Raw genomic sequence first — 23,317 nt, 5'->3', positions numbered from 1 at the left:
AACCATTACAGACTACAAAGGGAAGCACAGCCGAGAACTGCTCAGTGACACGAGCCTACCAGACGAGCTAAACTAATTCTATGCTCGCTTCAAGGCAAATAACACGGAAATATGCATGAGAGCACCAGCTGTTCCGGATGACCAACAAACTAACATGGTCCAAGCGCACCAAGACAGTCGTGAAGAGGGCACGACAAAACCTATTCCCCCTCAGGAGACTTGTAAGATTTGGCATGGGTCCTCAGATCCTCAAAGGGTTCTACAGCTGCACCATCAAAAGCATCTGGTTGCATCACTGCCTGGTATGGCAACTGCTCGGCCTCCGACAGCAAGGCACTACATAAGGTAGTGCGTATGGCCCAGTACATCGCTGGGGCCAAGCTTCCTGCCATCCAGGACCTCTATACCAGGCGGTGTCAGAGGAAGTTCCTAAAAATTGTCAAAGACTCCAGCCACCCTTGTCATAGACTGTTCTCTCCGCTACCGCACAGCAAGCAGTACCGGAGTGTCAAGTCCAGGTCCAAGAGGCTTCTAAACAGCTTCTACCCCCAAGCCACAAGACTCCTGAACATCTAATCAAATGGCTACCCAGAATATTTGCCTATTTGCACTACCCCCCCCCCCCCTGCCGCCGCTGCTATTCTCTGTTATTATTTATGCATAGTAATTTTAATAACTCTACCTGCATGTACATATTACCTCAATTACCTCAACTAACCGGTGCCCCCGCACATTGACTCTGTACCGGTACCCCCTGTATATAGTCTTGCTATTGTTATTTTACTGCTGCTCTTTAATTACTTGTTCATTTTATTTCTAATTCTTATTTGTATTTTTTAAACTGCATTGTTGGTTAGTGGCTTGCAAATAAGCATTTCACTGTAAGGTGTTGCATTTGGCACGTGACTAATAACATTTGATTTGTGTGTGTGTGATGATGATGATGAAAATGACATTGAAATGTGTGTGTGTGTGTGTGTGTGTGTGTGTGTGTGTGTGTGTGTGTGTGTGTGTGTGTGTGTGTGTGTGTGTGTGTGTGTGTGTGTGTATCAGATTGATCATCTGCAGAGCAGATCGGCACACATTGCTCCTCTCGTCCTCTCCTCCTTTAAACACCATCCTCTCCTTTTGACATGGTAATGGCTCCAAATTGATGAAGACATTTCACTCATTCAGCGACAACTCTCTGACAAGCTACACAAACACTCCCCCTCCCACCTCCTCGGCCATCAATCACCAGGCCCCTCCCCTCAGCCTGCTGCATGTTGGCTGTGCTGGGCGGTTTAATCAGCTAATTGGCTCTCGCCCCGTCGCCCCTAACGACCGGTGCACCGCTAGAGTATCTTGTCATCTATGTCGTCTAATCTGCTTAAATTAACTCCTGATCCACCAATTAAACCTGCGCTCTCCACTACTGGTCGGGTGTGTAGGCTTTTGTTCCAAACCCAGCTCTAACACATCTGTTTCAGAGAATCAACCAGACATGGAACTCTGGTCTGTTATTAGGTTGCAACATAGTCTCTCATATGTCACATTTTTAAAGAGCAAAATAGTTGTACATGAACGACCGGTGTTGGTATTGGTGTGTGTGAGAGCAACATGGCTATACAGTATGTGTGTTCAGGGTTAGGTATGTTATTTTCTAAATGTAATCTGTTACAGTTACTAGTTACCTGTCCAACATTGTAATCAGTAACTTTGGATTACCCAAACTCAGTAACATAATCTGATTACATTCAGTTACTTTTAGATGACTTTCCCCTTTAAGAGGCATTAGAAGACAAAAAGGTACATTACCATTTGAATCACATCTATTGCAGGATAAATGAATGTTAAAGTTAGTTATCAATGTACATAGCTGGCCATATATGGATGTTAAATGTTACTTTACGGGTTTGTTATGTCGGCTTTTCTGACCCACCTCTTTCTACTACATACAATGAAACGATATCTTTACATTATAAACCAAAGTCTATCAGAATTCCAGTCATTCCAATAAATGTTACAGTAAATGTAACTGATGTTGTTTATGATTTTGATGTCATGGAGGACTGATTGGTCTCATTGATTCCAGTTGAAAAATAAATGCTGCGCTCATGGAATGGCGTGCTTTGAGCACTACTGAAAAGTGCTATTTACATGTGAAAAATGAATGCCATATGCTGCATTTGCTATAGGTCTATGGTTCAACTTTTTGTTGGTGACACTTTGATATCTTGATAATCCACAGATGAAACAATAACAAAACGGTCGCCCCACTTCTGTTTTTGTAAAAAGCTGAGGGATGGGCCTGGAGAAATGTAACCACTCTCAGATGAATAGACAGAGTTGCAAGGACTGACCCTCCATGATATCAAAAGTATTGTTTTGACCATGTTATGAGGCTACACAGTGTTTGTTTACATTGACAATGTTAGCAAACATTGGAGGGGAAAAAAGCTTATTTTTTGGGTTCTCATGGAGTTTGACAGTTGAACTAAGCTCATGAGACATTTCTACGTTATATTCTTCAAGAATCTATGGATATACAGTACCCGTCAAAACCTTGGACACATCTACTCATTCAAGGGTTTTTCTTTATTTTTAATATTTTCTACATTGTAGAATAATGGTGAAGACATCAACACTATGAAATAACACATATGGAAACATGTACTAACCAAAAAGTGTTAAACAAATCAAAATATATTTTATATTTGAGATTCTTCAGTAGCCACCCTTTGCCTTGATGACAGCTTTAGAAGTCCAAAAATGGATATAGAAACTACAGATTTCCCCTTTATGTCTATCAAAGGTGTACGAGTTTGAATGTGTCCATTAGGCCTATGGATTTAAAACATGTATCAGCATGAATTAGATTGAGAAATAAAAGCCCCACTTTTATTCCATAGGCTGGGATCCACACTGTACAGCTGTTGCAAGAGCACATTTTTCACTGGCTGTCAACTGGTTTCAAAAACAATGATTGATAGTTAGCGCGAACTTCTTGCATTCAATCATTATTGGGTTCAAATACACATTTAGATTTGTGAACAGCCATCCTCAACAACCACAATCCGTTCGGCGCAAATAGCTAAATGAGAGAGCAACAGTGTGTTTCACATCAATGCCCTATGTAGATATCAATAATAAGGAATATCTGTATCGCCGTAAACTACACCTCTGCTGCCATCCTTACCTCCAAGCGTTTATTCAAGTTGGATAATCTGTGGATGCCGACAGCAGTCGCACCATTGGAAGACACAGCTTGGACTGTAACCTATAAAAACCTATTCCTGCTCTTTTCCCGTGATCCATCAAACACATTTGGTGTGTCATCATAGTGGTCTCTGATGTATGGCCAGAGTCGCTCAAGTGGAACAAACTTAAACTTGCGCCTTTTCAATGCTGATCTGAATGTCATAGAGAAAACAGAAAGGTGTCAAAGATTTTTTCCGCAAACATCCTGTCTGAATTTAAAAGTAATCCTCGAAGTAATCATCTGTTTTTTTTTAAGTATCTGTAATCTGGTTACAAGATTTTCGCTGGTAATGTAACGGATTACAGTTAGTTTTTGGTAATTCCTTACAACCGTGTGTGTTTGTGTGTGTGTGTGTGTGTGTGTGTGTGTGTGTGTGTGTGTGTGTGTGTGGATTTGTCTCGTTTGACCGTTGATGCCACTTTCCTGCATCCATCAGCACATTCCTATCCAGACGCTGAAAGAGTTGTGATGTTTTTTTAAAAGCACCAATAACATCCCACCTGTTCTGACCAGGTTTGAGGTTTTATTGAGGTACACTCTCATCTGATCACTTGGCAGAACAACCCTGGGGCCTAAATAAAGAATGAATGAATCAAAATAAAAGTCTCCGGGCCAACGTGTTGCTCTCACCTCTGCAGATGGAATTACCTGAAAAGCTGTTACAAATCAATATAATCAATGCAATCAGCTAACTGACATAGGGAATCTCCTGCCAGGGAGTAAAATGCCCAGCAGGGATCTCTCAATCTCTCTCCTGCTAATTGCCCCCAGGGGGGACGTTAGTGCGTAGCATTTTGTACACTTAATTAAATTAGATAGCGCTAGCACTACTGCTACCAGCCAGGACAGGTTTCAGGGACCCGGCCCGGGAAAGAGAAGAGGGAGAGCATTCGCCTTGGCGCGGCGCCAGTAATTAAGCCGATACCTTTCCTGATTACGCCAATCCCCCTTAATGAACTCATTATGCATTTTAACCTAAACACTTCCCGGAATTAATGAGCATGCAAAAAGCCGGCTCTTAAAAAATCTCCCCTAGCTGCAATAAGTGGAAGTCATAACTCACACACTCAATGGGCTGGACATAATGTCCATATGTTTTTGTTTCCTACTCTCCTCTCTCAGGGCAACAGAGCCAATTTAAACGTCTTTGAGAGTAGGACCCTGTCCAGTGTCCAGAAACAATCTGGTCCAGTCTTTCATAGGGCCATTATGGGATCAGGCTTTTTCTCCAGCCAAAGAAGCAACACATCTGATTCAACTAATAAAGTCTACATTGAAGACTATGATTAGTTGACTAGTTATATCAGGTGTGTTACTGCTTTGGCTGGAGAAAGAGTCTGCTGCACCCACTTTAAAGATAAAATCGGACACCCTGGCCATATTGCCTACTCACATAATGTACTGCTGAGGTTAGAGGGACTGTTTAACTGACACACATGGACACACACAGCAGAATCCCCACATCTCACACACACCAGAGTACCCCCCCACTACACACACACAGTCAACTAGACTAGGCAGGTAGTGATGAAGTGATGATGATTTAGAGAGACCTGGGAACAGTGCAGGGTGGGAGCAGTTCAGAACTGACCCATAATTCCCAGCTCATTAAATAATTCACTAATTGATTCATCACCAAATCAATAAAGCATCCAGATGGTTTATGGTGTGAGCGCCACTCTGAGTACGGGATGGGGGTGGGGGACTAATTACGGTATTGGGAATAGACCTTCACAATGAAACACAAAAACACACCTAGACAAGACTTACACACACACACGTCCATGGCCTTTATGGACTCACAAAGGAAAATAATAGGAAGGTGGATGTTGAAATGGAACCAGCATTGTGTTGACCTTGTTCTGGTATTGCATGACATCATCAGGCAGATGATGGTGAATATAAAGGTAGTGGACCAATGGGGAGGGCCCCTCTCCTCCTCAACCCGCTAGGCCAATGGGAGTCCTTTTCCTCCGCTCCTCAACCCATAAACACAGTCTGTGTGTAATGAATACTGTCCCAGGGGAGTCTGGACTATGGGTGGGCCGACCTCCTGTATGGGGGTGTATTTGGTTGGGGAAACTGTTAATTAAAGTGTAATGAATTCCTCTAGTGTTAGTGTGTGTTTTCTTGTGTCAGTCGTTTCTGCTGTGGGTTATGTCTGTGAGGTTTATGACCGTCTGAGATTGATTAGGATGAGGAGTGAGGTACGACGTCACTTTCACCCTAGCGAGCCACAGGGCTGTAAATCCAGGCGCAGTAAACAGTTTCTGATAATTGTTTCATACCTTGTAGTCCGCACGCACAGCCCATCCAAGACTGTGGCTGTGCGTACACACACTTAAAACAACATATAGGGCTGTGTACACAGCTACAAGCTAAAGGTTCTCTGGCCTGCACTCTGCACATTATCCATGCCTCTGTCATTGAGCTTCCAGCGGCACCTTCTGGTTCTCTCTGGCATCACGCTCATCCTCCTTTCTTCGCTGCCAACAATCCCATAAGTCAAGTTTAAACATGTAATTGTAATATAGAACTTTAATTTCCAATGAAAACCGCTGGCCCTGCCCTTTAATCAACAGCAAGGGTAGGTATTGGCAACTGTAATGTTATCATGGAATGTGGATGTATTGGAGTAAAAGGAGACGGGACAAATCAGAATCAGTACCATTTTATTCCCTGGTGTTTATCAGAGTAGAGGTGTTGCATATGTTCACATACTGAGTGAGTCTTTCTCAGACCTACAGGTCTGGCCAAACCAAGACAACCTTTTGAGACCCCGACTCCCTCTGCTTTGACCAACGTGTAGGACACGGCTCCCCCGAGTGGAATAAAAGTCACATGACAACGTCAAGAAAGTCAGGCCCTCAGACAACTCTAAAAGTAGGTGAAAAGGGCCTCTAATACATAACAAATTAAGATGTACCACAAATGTAAAAAAATAAATGAAAAGTAATTCCTATAAAACATCAATCTTATGAGAAACAAGCAACGTGCAGTGTTGTATTAACAGAATTATGAAATTCCCTATTATTTTATCACAATATCTCAAATTCCTGGACGGGCTGAATTAGGCTACAAACAGTCCGAAATAGCCAGCAGCCATTTATAGTTCCAGTACATTCTACATTGTTCCACTGAAATCATCAATAACATCTGTATTCCAACTTCATTTGCTTATTTAGAACATGTTCATATAGCATATACATGGACAAATAAATCATTGCTCCTTAAATAGACGCACACACACACATATAACAGCTTAAAAAAAGAAACCATTAAAAAGTTAACTGAGCAAAACCTGCTGAGACTTAAAACCAGATTATCCTATCTTCCTGTTGACACTCAAAACAGAATCTTGTGAGGTATTGCCAAACACATACAGGCCTAAATGAACGTGTCACGAATGGAAAATAGAGAATTGTTACAGTATAGCATTATGTGATGATAACACATAAATACAGTTACGATGGACTTGAAAGAAGTTCAAGGATGAATCAAGCAGACCTGGGTTCAAAATACTATTTCAGGTATTTCAATTGCTTTTCGATACATCTCAAAACAATCAGATTACCTATATTTGAAAAAACAAGTAGATGAATATTGGAATGTATTTGGAAATACACTTGGAAATTATGTTAAAACACTCAAATACACTCCCATGCATTTAACCCAGGTATTTGAAAATAGTATTTGAAAACACTTTCAAATACAATTTGGTCGATTATTTGTTTTTTTTTACAAATAACCATTCAAGTACTCACATAAATAAATAACATTTGAGCTGTGTATTTGAAAATACTCAAATATACAGAAAATTTAAATAACAAATACTCATGTATTGAACCCAGGTCTGGAATCAAGTTATTAAAATCCCTTTGAAGCTGATATAAGATATGGCCGAGTACATTTCCATGGAAACCGTCTGTCTGGAATTTACCATAGGTCCCTTTCCTGGTACGGGGCCCCCTTCAACACTAGTGTCTGATGATAGTTTAACCCATGGGGTTTCCTATTCACTAGCAGTCATAAAATGGCTCCACCCAAATCTCAATTTCCCCAAGGTGAGCTGGATGTGGAGCGACACTGTGTCGGAGCATATTGTTGCACATGCATATAGAGGACAGTGAGGACTTGTGACGTAAGTCTATATGGTTTCAACTGCAGAATAGCAGGTGTGTGTGTATGGGGTAGGATACCCTGAGCTTCTAAGACTAGAGGAAAACGACGAGGTCAGGGTCGCCATTACAACAGTCCAGCGGTCATAAAGTTCAAAGTTCATCACCCACAGATGTTGGAAGCAGAGAGGAACCAGGCTTGCCATGGTTCCCCGATCAGGAGCATCATACCATATTGGTCTGTGTGTTGGGGCTGGAACACGTCATGTCCTGTATCTGGTCCAAGATCCAGTTGACGTCGGGTCTTTCCTGGGGGTTGGACACCATGATGGAGCTCAGCAGGTTCTGCAGGCTTTCAGAGTAACTGGAGGGGAACAACAAAAACCTCCATAAGACACTGAGAAACTACCAGAGTAACTAGAGAACAATATATACTGAGAAATTACCAGAGCAACTAGAGAACAATATATACTGAGAAATTACCAGAGCAACTGTAGAACAAATACATAGAGAAACTACTAAAGTAACTGAAGAACAAACATATACTGAGAAACTACCAGAATAACTGTAGAACAAATATATACTGAGAAATTACCAGAGCAACTGGAGAACAAATACATAGAGAAACTACTAAAGTAACTGAAGAACAAATATATATACTGAGAAACTACCAGAATAATTGTAGAACAATATATACTGAGAAATTACCAGAGCAACTGGAGAACAAATACATAGAGAAACTACTAGAGTAACTAAAGAACAAATATATATACTGAGAAACTACCAGAGTAGCTGGAGAACACATACATTAAAGGGAACACTAAAACAACACATCCTAGATCTGAATGAATGAAATATTCTTATTAAATACTTTTTTCTTTACATAGTTGAATGTGCTGACAACAAAATCACACAAAAATTATCAATGGAAATCAAATTTATCAACCCATGGAGGTCTGGATTTGGAGTCACACTCAAAACTAAAGTGGAAAACCACACTACAGGTTGATCCAACTTTGATGTAATGTCCTTAAAACATGTCAAAATTAGGCTCAGTAGTGTGTGTGGCCTCCACGTGCCTGTATGACCTCCCTACAACACCTGGGTATGCTCCTGATGAGGTGGCGGATGGTCTCCTGAGGGATCTCCTCCCAGACTTGGACTAAAGCATCCACCAACTCATGGACAGTCTGTGGTGCAATGTGGCGTTGGTGGATGGAACGAGACATGATGTCCCAGATGTGCTCAATTGGATTCAGGTCTGGGGAACGGGCGGGCCAGTCCATAGCATCAATGCCTTCCTCTTGCAGGAACTGCTGACACACTCCAGCCACATGAGGTCTAGCATTGTCTTGCATTAGGAGGAACCCAGGGCCAACCGCACCAGCATATGGTCTCACAAGGGGTCTGAGGATCTCATCTTGGTACCTAATGGCAGTCAGGCTACCTCTGGAGAGCACATGGAGGGCTGTGCGGCCCCCCAAAGAAATGACACCCCACACCATGACTGACCCACCGCCAAACCGGTCATGCTGGAGGATGTTGCAGGCAGCAGAACGTTCTCCACGGCGTCTCCAGACTCTGTCACGTCTGTCACGTGCTCAGTGTGAACCTGCTTTCATCTGTGAAGAGCACAGGGCGCCAGTGGCGAATTTGCCAATCTTGGTGTTCTCTGGCAAATGCCAAACATCCTGCACGGTGTTGGGCTGTAAGCACAACCCCCACCTGTGGACGTCGGGCCCTCATACCACCCTCATGGAGTCTGTTTCTGACCATTTGAGCAAATACATGCACATTTGTGGCCTGCTAGAGGTCATTTTCCAGGGCTCTGGCAGTGCTTCTCCTGCTCCTCCTTGCACAAAGGTGGAGGTAGCGGTCCTGCTGCTGGGTTGTTGCCCTCCTACGGCCTCCTTCCAATGCGAGATTCTTGCCACATCTCGCATTGATGTGCCATCCTGGATGAGCTGCACTACCTGAGCCACTGTGCGGGTTGTAGACTCCGTCTCATGCTACCACTAGAGTGAAAGCACCGCCAGCATTCAAAAGTGACCAAAACATCAGCCAGGAAGCATAGGAACTGAGAAGTGGTCTGTGGTCCCCAACACTCCTTTATTGGGGGTGTCTTGCTAAATGCCTATAATTTCCACCTGTTGTCTATTCCATTTGCACAACAGCATGTGACATTTATTGTCAATCAGTGTTGCTTCCTAAGTGGACAGTTTGATTTCACAGAAATCAAGATCCTCAACACTGGGGCCCCACAAGGGTGCGTTCTGAGCCCTCTCCTGTACTCCCTGTTCACCCACGACTGCGTGGCCACGCACGCCTCCAACTCAATCATCAAGTTTGCGGACGACACAACAGTGGTAGGCTTGATTACCAACAACGACGAGACGGCCTACAGGGAGGAGGTGAGGGCCCTCGGAGTGTGGTGTCAGGAAAATAACCTCACACTCAACGTCAACAAAACTAAGGAGATGATTGTGGACTTCAGGAAACAGCAGAGGGAACACCCCCCTATCCACATCGATGGAACAGTAGTGGAGAGGGTAGCAAGTTTTAAGTTCCTCGGCATACACATCACAGACAAACTGAATTGGTCCACTCACACAGACAGCATTGTGAAGAAGGCGCAGCAGCGCCTCTTCAACCTCAGGAGGCTGAAGAAATTCGGCTTGTCACCAAAAGCACTCACAAACTTCTACAGATGCACAATCGAGAGCATCCTGGCGGGCTGTATCACCGCCTGGTACGGCAACTGCTCCGCCCTCAACCGTAAGGCTCTCCAGAGGGTGGTGAGGTCTGCACAACGCATCACCGGGGGCAAACTACCTGCCCTCCAGGACACCTACACCACCCGATGTCACAGGAAGGCCATAAAGATCATCAAGGACATCAACCACCCGAGCCACTGCCTGTTCACCCCGCTATCATCCAGAAGGCGAGGTCAGTACAGGTGCATCACAGCTGGGACTGAGAGACTGAAAAACAGCTTCTATCTCAAGGCCATCAGACTGTTAAACAGCCACCACTAACATTGAGTGGCTGCTGCCAACACACTGACTCAACTCCAGCCACTTTAATAATGGGAATTGATGGTAAATGATGTAAATATATCACTAGCCACTTTAAACAATGCTACCTTATATAATGTTACTTACCCTACATTATTCATCTCATATGCATACGTATATACTGTACTCTATATCATCGACTGTATCCTTATGTAATACATGTATCACTAGCCACTTTAACTATGCCACTTTGTTTACATACTCATCTCATATGTATATACTGTACTCGATACCATCTACTGTATCTTGCCTATGCTGCTCTGTACCATCACTCATTCATATATCCTTATGTACATATTCTTTATCCCCTTACACTGTGTACAAGACAGTAGTTTTGGAACTGTTAGTTAGATTACTTGTTGGTTATTACTGCATTGTCGGAACTAGAAGCACAAGCATTTCGCTACACTCGCATTAACATCTGCTAACAAATAAAATAAAATTTTATTTGATTTGATTTGAAGTGTGATTGACTTGGAGTTACATTGTGTTGTTTAAGTGTTCCCGTTATTTTTTTGAGAAGTGTACATCCACAGGTACACCTCCAATTGACTCAAATTATGTCAATTAGCCTATAAGAAGCTTCTAAAGCCATTATATAATTTTCTGGAATTTTCCAAGCTGTTTAAAGGCAAAGTCAACATAGTGTATGTAAACTTCTGACCCACTGGAATTGCAATACAGTGAATTATAAGTGAAATAATCTGTCTGTAAAAATTTTGGGGAAAAATGACTTGTGTCATGCATAAAGTAGATGTCCTAATCGACTTGCCAAAACTATAGTTTGTTAACAAGAAAATTGTGGAGTGGTTGAAAAATGAGTTTTAATGACTCTAACCTAAGTGTATGTAAACTTCCGACTTCAACTGTATACTGAGAAACTACAAGAATAACTGGAGAAAAAATAAACTACCAGAATAACAAATATGTATACTGAGAAACTTCCAGAGTAACTTGAGAAAAAATACATACTGTAAATTGTATAAATTCCATACAACCTATGAAAAGGCAGGATGAAAAATGCTTAAATCTATCCAATCCTTTTAGATCTGCAGGAGTGCCTAGGTGGTAGCCGCCTATTTGGAATCAATAGATTATATTTTGCAAGCCTTGAAAGCTGAGCGGGTGATGGATTGAAGAGTAACTAGGGGTTGACTAGCCAGGGGACTGACTGACCTGCATGGCTGAGGGATGGTAACTGGGTTCTGGACAGCAAGGGCCACACTGTCTCCCTTCTGGAACACCATGTCATAGGGCCCCTCCAGGAACATCATGCTGTACAGTACACATCCCAGAGACTGGAGAGAAAGAGAGAGAGAATACTGTCTCTACAAGGTCAACAAACACCAGGCATGATATATCGCTTGTACAATACTGACAGTTTCCACCGACCAAACTAAAGTTTTACAATACTGACAGTTTCCACCGACCAAACACCAGGCATGTTATATCGCTTGTACGTAGTACGCTAGTGTGCGTTACCCAGATGTCTGTACGGTCATCGATGACACAGTGGCTCTCCACGTTAAAGAGCTCAGGGGCGCGGTACGATATAGTACACCTCTGAGCTGCCCAGTCCTGTACTGTCATGGCCTCCCTGGTCCCCTTGACCTCCATCCTGGAGCGGTTCATAGAACCCAGGTCCATCAGCAGCGGCCTGTCATCCTCCTCTAGGAGTACATTGGTAGGCTTCAGATCTCTGAGAGGAGAGGTAAAGAGAGGGATAGAGATAGACTCATTCTAATTTGAACCACTAACTATAATCGTGTGTGTGTGTGTGTGTGTGTAATAGCAGTATCAGCCTGTACCTGTGTGCGTAGCCTCTGTCATGCATGGCCTTCAGTCCAGAACAGATGCCCTGTAGGACCTTCAGGATGCGTCTCTCTGGCATGAAGCTGCCCTTGTCCCTCAGCTTCTCTAGCACTGACCACAGACTGCCCTTCTGTAGGAGCACCCACACCCAGGCGTGAATACAAAGACGTATACATACCCACTTTTTAATTTCCGCGCTTTAAACCAGTGTATCGGCAGATGTATCGGTATCTTTTAACTCCCCCCCCCCCCCCCCAAAAAACAGTATCGGACCCCAAAAAATCACCTGGGCTCTAATGCGCACATACAGGCGTGAGTACATTGACATGCGCACACACGTACACGTACCTGAACGTAGGGCAGCAGTATCCAGGCCTCACTCTTGCCCCCCCTCTCTATGAAGGTGTGCCCTGCCAGGCCCAGGATGTTGGGGTGGCTGAAGAGACGGTGCATCTCCACCTCCGTCTGAGCCTCTTGGCGACCCTCCCGGTCATGGCACAGGATCCTCTTCAGGGCGTAGAAACGCCCGTCCTGCACCCCCTCCACCAGGTCCACATAGCTGAACCCTCTGGGATGAGGGGAGGGATGGAAGGTAAAAGACGATAGAAAGAGAGAAAATAGGGAACGACAGAGGGGGTAGATAACGAAAGCAGGAGAAAGTGGAGAGACAGACAAAACCAGAGTCCTGATCAGTAAGATGTAACGTTACAGAAGACTGAAATACAAATACATGTGTGGGAGGGACCGGGATGATCGTCTGCCATGTAGAATAGGTAACAGTGTTTCACTGATGCGGACGGTTTTACCCTTCATCTAGTTTCTGGATGAAGTAGTATCTTTTGTTGTCAATGGTGATGGAGCCGCGGGAACAGATACACAGGGTCTGACCCATCCTCCCTGGGGCATAACTCAACACACCAACACCCAGATGGACTGAGAGAGAGAGACACAACCCATATTTATTTATTTTCCATTTTGTACTTGAACTATTTACACATCGCTACAACACTGTATACAGACATATGTCATTCAAAATGTCTTTATTTTAGAACTTGTGCTTTGGCAATGCAAACATGTTTCCCATGCCAATAAAGCCCCTTAAATTGAATTGAGAGCGATGGAGTGCATACGAGGTAAAATACCAGGTTTAGTGGAATTGAAAGTGAGAGGTCAAGTGGAAAGCCATGGGAGAGAGGGCGAGTATGGGATATATGTGTAAAAAACATACTGAAACATGAAATCCAGTCCATTCCACTATGTTCCAAGGATTGATGCAGTGTCAATTTCACTTACCAAAATGATTCACTGTCACCTGTGCTTGATAATAATTGTGGGTGTTTATATTTGTCTTATTTACACGTGTGAATTGGAAATGTGTTTTTTGCATATCACAACTCCTCCTGAGACAACCTTGGAGACTGGGGTTACGGCCAGGGTCCGACATTGTCCCTGGCGAAAGTAGGACTAAGTGCCTTGCTCAAGGACACATCGGCAGATTTGTTGACCTTGTCGGCTCGGGGATTCAAACTAACAACCTTTCGGTTACTGGCCCAACTATTCAAACGAGCAACCTTTCGGTTACTTTCCTAGCCGCGCTACAGCGACTCTTGGTCCTAAACCTTTTCAAAAGTGTACGGTTTTGTTTAGTAACGTGGCACACCGGTATGAGAATACAAGCTAACTACAAGAGGGCAGCATGCAGATCAATCCTGATCAGCCAATATTATCTGATAGAGATATTGATAAACGTGTGAGGAAAGTACATGGGGATATTTGCGTTTGTTAGCGGTGGATATATAAAAATTACCTTCAGTTAACGTCCTGTTTTCTGCTGGCTACTTCCGTGTACATAAAACGCGTAATGATGACGCAGGCCTGTGAGCTGCTGCCTTCCAAAATGGGAACTCGGAAAAATACAAGGTAAAATCATGACGTCAGCGATCTTCAGGTCGCTCTAGATTTAGAGGCCGGAGTTCGAAGACCGTTCAAATCGATTTTTCCCAGTCGGAGCTCGTTTTTTTCCCCGAGTTCCAAATTGTTTTGAACATACGGAAGTCGGAGATTTCCGAGTTAACAGTTGTTTCGAACGCCGCACCAATCGAAGTTGCTATTATATCGACAAGATAGTCAAGTTAACATTAACCATGGAAATACATGTCCTCAAAGACATGCGGGAGGAGGCGAAATCAGTCTACGTAGTACAAGGACATATACGCGTGTGAACAGGCCATAGCGATGTAGTAGTTGTCTTTGTATCCGTGCCATTATAGCGTATGTGACCGCATGGGGAGCGCCATTTTAAAGTACTAAATTATCTTAATCTTGGTTGATTGTGCCTGACGCATGGGAATCTCTACCCAGTTGACGTTAAAATGGCCCTCAACGGCAATTCCTATGCTCCATCCATGACAGACACGTCCGATATAAAGTATTTTCTCATGCCCACAAGCGCTTCCCCTTGGATGTAAAATAAAACGTCTCAATATGGCCACCTGCAGGCCTTTGGTCTAGTGCTACGTGTACTCTACACCTGTTTATGAAGCATGTGACAAATATTTTGAAGCATTTTGCGTCCACACATTAGTGCATTCGTAACAACCTAACAATTTCTATTCGATCAAATAAGCCTCACGGAGCAAATTGGTTAACTGTTTTGTTAAACTGCACACTCATTGACCTCCATACAAAACCCTCACTTTGTAGGCTTAATTCCGGGGACAGATTTTGGGCCGAATTAAATTTCTGATTCAGCACTTCCTCTGGCCAAATAAAGTATTTGAATAAACCAGAGCACTACCCAGTGGACTCAACTTTGCTAAAGTGGGTCTCAAATCAAAAGAGTTTACCATCCATATATCCACTTGTCACCTTTAGGCTATTCTGTAACAATCTAAATAAACTAGTTTCACATTATGGGGAAAATCCTTCCACGTTAGTCAACACTACAGGTTATCCTTGAGATTCTCACCTTCTCAAAACACATTGAGAAGGTCAGAAGGGACAGACCCCTGGTTTTCTCATCCAATGGGGCTTGACAGTCCACAGGAGTGTGCAATTAAGACAGTTACCTGACCATAAACTTGTTTTTCAAGGCACCCTGCGGCTACATTTATATCCCAAGAATTCTCTGCTACTTACCAAGCCATTTGTGTGGCCGATTGCGCCGACCGGTGTTTTATGGCCGTTTAATAGTCATTTAGACAAATTACAATGAAACCTCGGGTCAGGACTGGAAGCAATTGAGATTGATTAGAACCATTGAAAGAGGTGAACAGGTTTAACTGAGATAAAACTTTATTTACAAAGGAGGGGATACAGCCACAACAGTAACCTGATGTGATAACTCTTAAAATAAAAGACATGGCAAAGAAAAAAATACAATCTGTAGGGATAAAACCAATAAATTATTTTGGGGTAACTTAACATGCAATGCAAAATAATCCTCCAAGACTGTTACTGAATTACATTCATTAAGACCCAACACCATGGGGTTTAGTTGGCTAGTTCGTTTTCTGATTGGCAGTAACTTTAGTGTTTAGGATAGATCTGAACGCACAGAAGTACCATGAACTTAAAAGAAACATTTATGGGAGACAGCTTAATCTTCAAGGTTCTGCATGGTTCCATAGTCAACCTGGGAAAATAGTCAGACATGGATGGATGTGGGGTCTTTGGTGAAGAAAACACGATTGATGACTTTCGACAAGGGAAGGAGCAGGCCGTTCCCCACTTCATGGTCAAGTAAAGGCAGTTCTATCTCTCAGTGATACGTAAGCCGACCGAGGACATATCCCTCCTTTGAACTCTTCTCCTAATACTCCTCTCCCTCCTCGTCCTCCTCAAATGAGTCGATTCCGACCTCTTCATAGTCCTTCTCCAGGGCAGCCATGTCTTCCCTGGCCTCAGAGAACTCTCCCTCCTCCATGCCCTCACCCACGTACCAGTGCACGAATGCCCGCTTGGCATACATCAGGTCAAACTTGTGGTCGAGACGCGCCCAGGCCTCAGCGATGGCTGTGGTGTTGCTCAACATGCACACAGCTCTCTGGACCTTGGCCAGGTCACCCCCTGGCACCACAGTGGGTGGCTGGTAGTTGATGCCCACTTTGAAACCTGTAGGGCACCAGTCCACGAACTGGATGCTTCGCTTTGTCTTGATGTTGCCGATGGCCACGTTGACATCCTTGGGCACCACGTCTCCGCGGTACAGCAGGCAGCACGCCATGTACTTACCGTGGCGAGGGTCACACTTCACCATCTGGTTGGCGGGCTCGAAGCAGGAGTTTGTGATCTCAGCCACGGAAAGCTGCTCGTGGTAGGCCTTCTCGGCTGAGATGACAGGGGCATAGGTGGCCAGGGGAAAGTGGATGCGGGGGTAAGGCACCAGGTTGGTCTGGAACTCTGTCAGGTCCACGTTAAGGGCACCATCGAAGCGGAGAGAGGCTGTGATGGAGGAGACAATCTGGCTGATGAGCCTGTTGAGGTTGGTGTAAGAGGGGCGCTCAATGTCCAGGTTTCTACGGCAGATGTCGTAGATGGCCTCATTGTCGACCATGAAGGCACAGTCAGAGTGCTCTAGGGTGGTGTGGGTGGTCAGGATGGAGTTGTAGGGCTCCACCACAGCTGTGGACACCTGGGGAGCAGGGTATATGGCAAACTCCAGCTTGGACTTCTTCCCGAAGTCGACTGAGAGACGCTCCATGAGCAGGGAGGTGAAACCAGAGCCGGTACCTCCTCCGAAGCTGTGGAAGACCAAGAAACCTTGGAGCCCCGTACACTGGTCAGCCTGTCAAGACACAGAAAACTCATCAACATGTTTTCTAGAAGGAAAGACCAAGCTTTGATAAGACCCATTCAGGCTAGATTTATGCAAGCCAAGGCTAAAATCCTTTCTGATAAAACAATGAAAAACCCATTTGTTATCCTAATATCACCATCAAATCTGACAGTTTCTCTCACCAGTTTACGGATCCTGTCCAGCACTTGGTCGATGATCTCCTTGCCGATAGTGTAGTGGCCACGGGCATAGTTATTGGCTGCATCCTCCTTCCCTGAGATCAGCTGCTCGGGGTGAAACAGCTGGCGGTAGGTACCTGTCCGCACCTCATCTGAGAAAAAGGGGAACAGACTAGGGTTAATTAGTCTGGTCTTGATGCTTGTTTTGAAGTGTACCACCATATTGATGAAGACCTCTTCCTACACATTCCCAGTGTCAATCAGTCAGTGGATTTTCTCTGCCAGATCCCTCCAATACTCACCAATGACAGTGGGCTCCAGGTCTACAAAGATGGCGCGGGGCACGTATTTCCCGATGCCCGTGGCGCTGAAGAACGTGGTGAAGGAGTCGTCAGTGCTACCGACCGCCTTGTTGTTAGGCATGGTGCCGTCCGGCTGGATCCCGTGCTCCAGGCAGTACAGCTCCCAACAGGTGTTGCCCATCTGGACTCCAGCCTGACCCACATGCACAGAGATACACTCACGCTGGAGAGACCGGGAAATATAGGGTTAGTCAAACAATTAACTTATGTTTCTTTGAACAGGTACAAAACATTGACTACACAAGGAGCCGATGCATTGACAGCAGTCTGCACTGGATGGTGTAACACTTGGTTTTCAATGTCACCAGTGATCAGTGGAGCACCCCTCCAAACCACTCAGTGCATAGGAGTCTGAGGTCGATTAAGGATTTGGGCAACCATTTTAGCACTTGTTTATCACCACCAAGTGGCAGCACTCTAACACTAGTGGTTCCCAACCAGGGGTACTAGGTTCCCTGGGGGTGCTATGCCGATACAGAGGGTACTTAAGACTCATGAGACCATAAGGTTACTGGTAGAATGCACATGAGAGGGTACGTCTGGCAGGGCAAAATTCAGTTGGTGGTACAATAACAGAAAAGGGTTGGGAACCACTGCTCTACACTGAGGAAACAAACCTAACCTGCCCATGTCTGAGTGACAAAGGACAGGTGAGCCTGAAAACAGTGGACGGCATGATCTAGCTAGTTAAAGACAAGCCACCGGAGTTATGAGTCGTGTGTATATTTGCATGGTGACCCAATTTGTTTGCAGTGTGCTGAAACGGGACTATGACTGCACTTCCTAGCATGGCTTAGCCAACTCTGCAGTGAGTCGATCTGACCTACTTTAGTACTGAACTGTATGCAGCTACCGTCTCAGAAGCCTAGCCACGTCTCAGTGTGTGACTACCGGTATTGACATAGCCATTAACCACGTCTGAACCATGTAACTGATCTACACTGTACAAAACATTAAGAACACCTGCTCTTTCAATGACAGACTGACCAGATGAAAGCTATGATCCCTTATTGATGACACTGGTATGGTAGTAGATGCCAGGCACACCGGGTTGTCTCAAGCACTTCAACATATGAGTATAAAGAATGATCCACCACCCAAAGGACATCCAGCCAACTTGACAACTGTGGGAAGCACATGGACCAGTATGGAACACTTGATACCTTGTAGAGTCTATGCCCTGACGAATTGAGGCTGTTCTGAGGGCAAAAGGTGGAACAATTATAAAAAGGTGTTCCTAATTTTGTACACCAACTGCATTTTACATTTACACAGGAGTCTGGACACCCCTTCAGATTAGTGGATTTGGCTATTTTTGACACACCAGTTGCTGACAGGTTAATAAAATCGAGCACACAGCCATACAATCTCCATAGACAGACATTGGTCTTACCGAAGAGCTCAGTGACTTTAGTCTGGGGCCATTTCACCAGTTGGTCTAGGCCCCTTAGCATACATTGACATTCTAGATGATTCTGTGCTTCCAACTTTGTGGCAACAGTTTGTGGAAGGTCCTTTCCTGTTTCAGCATGACAATGCCCCCGTGCACAAAGCAAGGTCCATACAGAAATGTTTTGTCGAGATCGGTGTGGCAGAACTTGACTGGACTGCACAGAGCCCTGACCTTAACCCCATCGAACACCTTTGGGATGAATTGGAACACTGACTGCGAGCCAGGCCTAACTGCCGAACATCAGTGCCCGACCTCACTAATGCTCGTGGCTGAAAGGAAGCAAGTCCCCGCAGCAATGTGCCAACATCAGTGGAAAGCCTTTCTTAGAGTGGAGGCTGTTGAGCAGCAAAGGGTGGACTTACTCCATAATAATGCCCATGATTTAGGAATGAGATGTTCAAAGAGCAGGTGTCCACATACTTGGTCATGTAATGTACACATTTTATAGAGAAGGCAGCACTTGATATCTATATTCACTAAGGACCAAACAGAAGGTGTGCGTGTGAGAAATGAGTCAATTTTGCAATGCAGTATTGGCAGACGGCAGGATAGTTGAGGCTAGACTGCAGTGACACCATCCAGTCGATTAGACTCTTATAGCATTAACAAAACAGCCATGCTGAATGTGTTACCACAATTGCATCCCAGTAGTCCATTACAGCCTACTCTCCTTATATTCTTCCTGTCATTTAGGCACCACACCCCTGAGGAGAGGATGCCACTAGATTGAGATACAACCCCCCCCCCCCCCCTTTGGAATGCCAACTTGGACAGAGGTCATTAGAGATTATACAATTATGTGAATTTGTTTAACATTACAGCTTCGCAAGGAAACAAGGTCTGATAAGACATCGCTAGAATCAAGGCCGAACTGAGAGGTTTGGCAAGTGGCTACCCTACCCCTTCAGCGAGTCATTGAGCTAGCAAGTAGCGACAATGCTAACAGAACTGACGAGTCTGCATCAAGGCCAAAAGGCCCTCCACACCCTACTGAAGTATTTCCAGAGAACAGGCCGAGGGGAAAGCACCACCAAGGATGAGTGAAGCTGATAATAACAAGCGTATCATTTCTGAATCGCAGCGCACCAGAGGCAGAGCTGGCTACATACACACACCAGTCTGTCCAAACTGGCTGACTATACAGAGAGATGGGAGTGAGACATTCAAGAGAAACAAGAAAGTCAAGGAAGATAAGTACACTAGACAGTGACATGACAAGAGGACGAGTCTGGGAATGTTGTGTGGTTGTGTGTTGGCAGTACTTATGAATCAGAGCGTTTTGATTTGCCAAGGCCCAGCTATAAACAAGACCACCTGCCACAGTAACAGGAGAACAGACACCAGCCAACTAGGCTTTGCCCTCTGGTAGAATCATTTCCCCTTAAGCTAAGTTTAACTTTCAGTAGTATCAAGGGCAATTATTTAAATGGAAGAATCCACATAATGGGAAAAGGACTTCCTTTTATGAACTGTAACCCAGTAAAATATTTTAAATGTTTTTTTCCCAGTATAGTAAGAGGATGTGAAGGAAACGTTAGAAAACCTCACTTCACTCCAGATCTGAATCTACTACAGGGAGGTCCTCGTGACATCAAGGTCTTACACCTGCATGTTGCTACACCCCTCCACACATAATGTACTACCGTTATGACTCCACTCATGTAGAGACTGGGGCCACTACTGTCAGCCATTTCTCCAGCCTCCTAGTTTGACAGCACAAGCTGGGTAGGGTGGATGTGGGGGAGGGGTGGTGTCACAGGGATGTGAGAGTGTGCCTAGTTTAGGCATGACAGCTAGGTCAGCACTGCAGCCAGCTATTTAAAGGGAGGTGTCAATCATGACTCCATCCCCCCACTGTGTGTAGCCCCTCCAGACCCCATTATACTCCACTGACCCCTTTCTGTGGGAACAACCACATGGTGTCCTGAACCTCTAGTTCATGCCAGATTTAAGAAACTAACCCCCACCCTGTTGCATTTGTCAGGGGTTGCCCTGATTTGCTAAACCACACACTTGAAACCTTGTAGGCGAGTCTAGTGCAGGCCCATGTGTAACTGTGATAGCTAGTTGATTCAGTGACTGTTTACTCATGATATAATAAGCCATTTATGATAATGTTACCAAATAGGCCAGTCAGGTACATGCTAGGTTATGGTATTCATTTCCTGTATTTTGAACGCGGTATGGAGGTAGACCGTAGAGTACAGTTTAGATGAACAAAGAGTTTGTGCAACTGCAAGTCCGCTGAGACACTTGGCACCAACATGGCTGATGGACTAACCGCTTGTGGCTCGTTCAGTAGCTAGTAAGCAACCCCCCTCCAGCTTCCTGTTCTGTCCGCTATGGGGTTTTTTAAGTGCAGAGGGCCTTGTGTTATGCGGGAAGACATATGGCTTGGAATTCACACCCAAACAAATAGTCTCCCTCTCCTTTCATAACATTCAAATTAGATGGCAGCTGTCAAAAGAATCTCCCACATGCCATGGTAATCTTTAGTAAAGAGCTAAAAGAACAGGCAAATCAACTGTTTGAAGACACCGCATTATGACCAGAGTAGTACATGAACTGGAATGTATCATAAAGGCTCTTTCACCCACATTTATAGACCTTAACCTCACGATCAGACAGTCTGCCATGTGCTAGTCTGAAATGCTGATCCACTAGGCTCTGCGTCACTCCTAACCTCAGATTTCCCTTTCAGCTCAGATTACTGAAGGTTACCCCATCACGACTAAGCATGTATGCATAGTCACAAGATTTCTGAGAGGTCTAAGTCAAATTCCTTGATATATTTATGATTAAATTACATGGGCAGGATGTGAGGTAATACAAATGTGAGCCATGTCCTAAAAACATCTATGTGGCAACTTGGTGGGAAAATGTTACTTGGGGACAACTATTACAATGAATCTTCTTTTTTACTAATTGTAGATGTAATCTGCCATACTCCAGTAGATGGTGGATCTGTGGTTCATTAGTACTCGTTGTCACTTGTTCGGACTGAATAGCACTACATAGAGAGAACGTTCCCAGTTTTGCGCAGTAGACTAGAGCAACAGGAACAGTAGCTGACTAGGCCTACAGTCACCCATCAGAATAAACACGGACCCGTGGGAGCCACATCAGCATTTAAAGCCAGCAGAGCAAATAAACACACCCATAACCACACTGGCCCAACGGCCACTATATGGAAACGGGCAACTCCTTTAACCATTCAAAATGGCAGGAGGCTGCTTCCAGCGCCAAATGACAACTTGATAGTAAATGCAGATACATGTGAACTGAGTCATTATGAAATAGGACAATTAAGGCTCAGGTGACGCAATTTAATAATTAAATGCATTCTAGTAATAGTTTTGTCTACTGCGCCAGTCGTGTTTGAATTGAAAAGCAAAACGGCGGGCTAAATTGAACGCGCAGCAAAATGGATACTCCTATAATGACGCACCATGTTATCAGAACAAAATCATATTATATAAAAACAGGTGAGCCGTAGCGTAGGCTGTACCTAGAAGTATTATAGATAACATAAACATTACTATACAGGATGGACTACAAAAACATTAGAAATTTAGCCTAATTCATACAACTCAACATTTACATTATTACAACCTATGCGTCGAAGGCAATGTGGAAAAAAATAAAGGTCTCACCATTTTGATTCTGTTTGTCTTCGTTTCCGTAGAAAAATAAAAGTGTTGGTGGTATAACCTCTCACAGTGAACCTATAATGGGGTCTCCGTGAGTATGTTTTAACTGCGTGTGTTACTGCAATCTGTTTTTATAAACTGCGAAGGGCGGGGGTGGAGTTTTGGACACTCCCTCTTCTCTCATAGGTCGAGTTCGTTTTACAAGGCCCGGTGCTCCGGTTAGGCGGAGTTGGTTATTTTAGACCATTCTAAGTAGGCGTAGTTGGATATTTTAGACGATTCCATTGGCCCTTAACTGATATCCCCAGTCACCGGGCCATGCAAAACGAACTCCTCCATACACAGATTAGACCTCAGGCTAGGTAGGAAAGTACAGGACAGAAAAGGTTAGCTGTACCAAAGACGATATATTACATTGACAAGATAGCCGAGTGACCGCTCTAACAATGTAATTACATTTCCCCAGTGATTGAAGGCAGGCGAGACCATTCTAGTCAACGAGAGGGCGCGTGACCAACAGGCACAACTAAATTGTTGCCGGAATGCCACGTGCATCCACTTAAATCAGTACAGCCTAAACGTTACGGAACTTCTATTCTACCAAGTAGGCCTCACGTAATTCAACACTCGCTTATAGACCCCCCCCCCCCC

The 23,317-nt window shown here is 44.4% G+C and overlaps 2 protein-coding genes across 3 annotated transcripts; both read right to left on the bottom strand.

Moving 5' to 3' along the window:
* Positions 1 to 5,896: 5,896 nt before the first annotated feature.
* On the bottom strand, positions 5,897 to 14,766 carry LOC110495536 (serine/threonine-protein kinase 16). Of its 2 annotated transcripts, XM_090239858.1 has the most exons (7): positions 14,053 to 14,766; positions 13,052 to 13,178; positions 12,594 to 12,813; positions 12,242 to 12,375; positions 11,916 to 12,132; positions 11,610 to 11,731; positions 5,897 to 7,723 (listed from the first exon to the last, which is right to left on the bottom strand). In XM_090239858.1, exons 2-7 carry the CDS (start codon positions 13,135 to 13,137, stop codon positions 7,585 to 7,587), a joined length of 918 nt encoding a protein of 305 aa, XP_090095984.1. In that variant the 5' UTR covers positions 13,138 to 13,178; positions 14,053 to 14,766; the 3' UTR covers positions 5,897 to 7,584. The 2 variants fall into 2 exon arrangements, with proteins under 2 accessions (XP_090095984.1, XP_090095986.1); XM_090239860.1 differs by lacking the exon at positions 13,052 to 13,178 and having other exon boundaries at positions 14,053 to 14,553.
* A 755-nt stretch (positions 14,767 to 15,521) lies between these two features.
* Positions 15,522 to 22,742, bottom strand: LOC110495535 (tubulin alpha chain). The gene is made up of 4 exons (XM_036982217.2): positions 22,670 to 22,742; positions 17,504 to 17,726; positions 17,205 to 17,353; positions 15,522 to 17,031 (listed from the first exon to the last, which is right to left on the bottom strand). Exons 1-4 carry the CDS (start codon positions 22,670 to 22,672, stop codon positions 16,057 to 16,059), a joined length of 1,350 nt encoding a protein of 449 aa, XP_036838112.1. The 5' UTR covers positions 22,673 to 22,742; the 3' UTR covers positions 15,522 to 16,056.
* Between the last annotated feature and the right edge of the window lie 575 nt (positions 22,743 to 23,317).

This window comes from Oncorhynchus mykiss, chromosome 7 (genome assembly GCF_057628025.1).
Source record: "Oncorhynchus mykiss isolate SJ-2025 chromosome 7, ASM5762802v1, whole genome shotgun sequence".
Lineage (NCBI taxonomy): Eukaryota > Metazoa > Chordata > Actinopteri > Salmoniformes > Salmonidae > Oncorhynchus > Oncorhynchus mykiss.
Note: the sequence above shows the minus strand (reverse complement) of the source record. Positions and strands in the feature narration are given on the sequence as shown.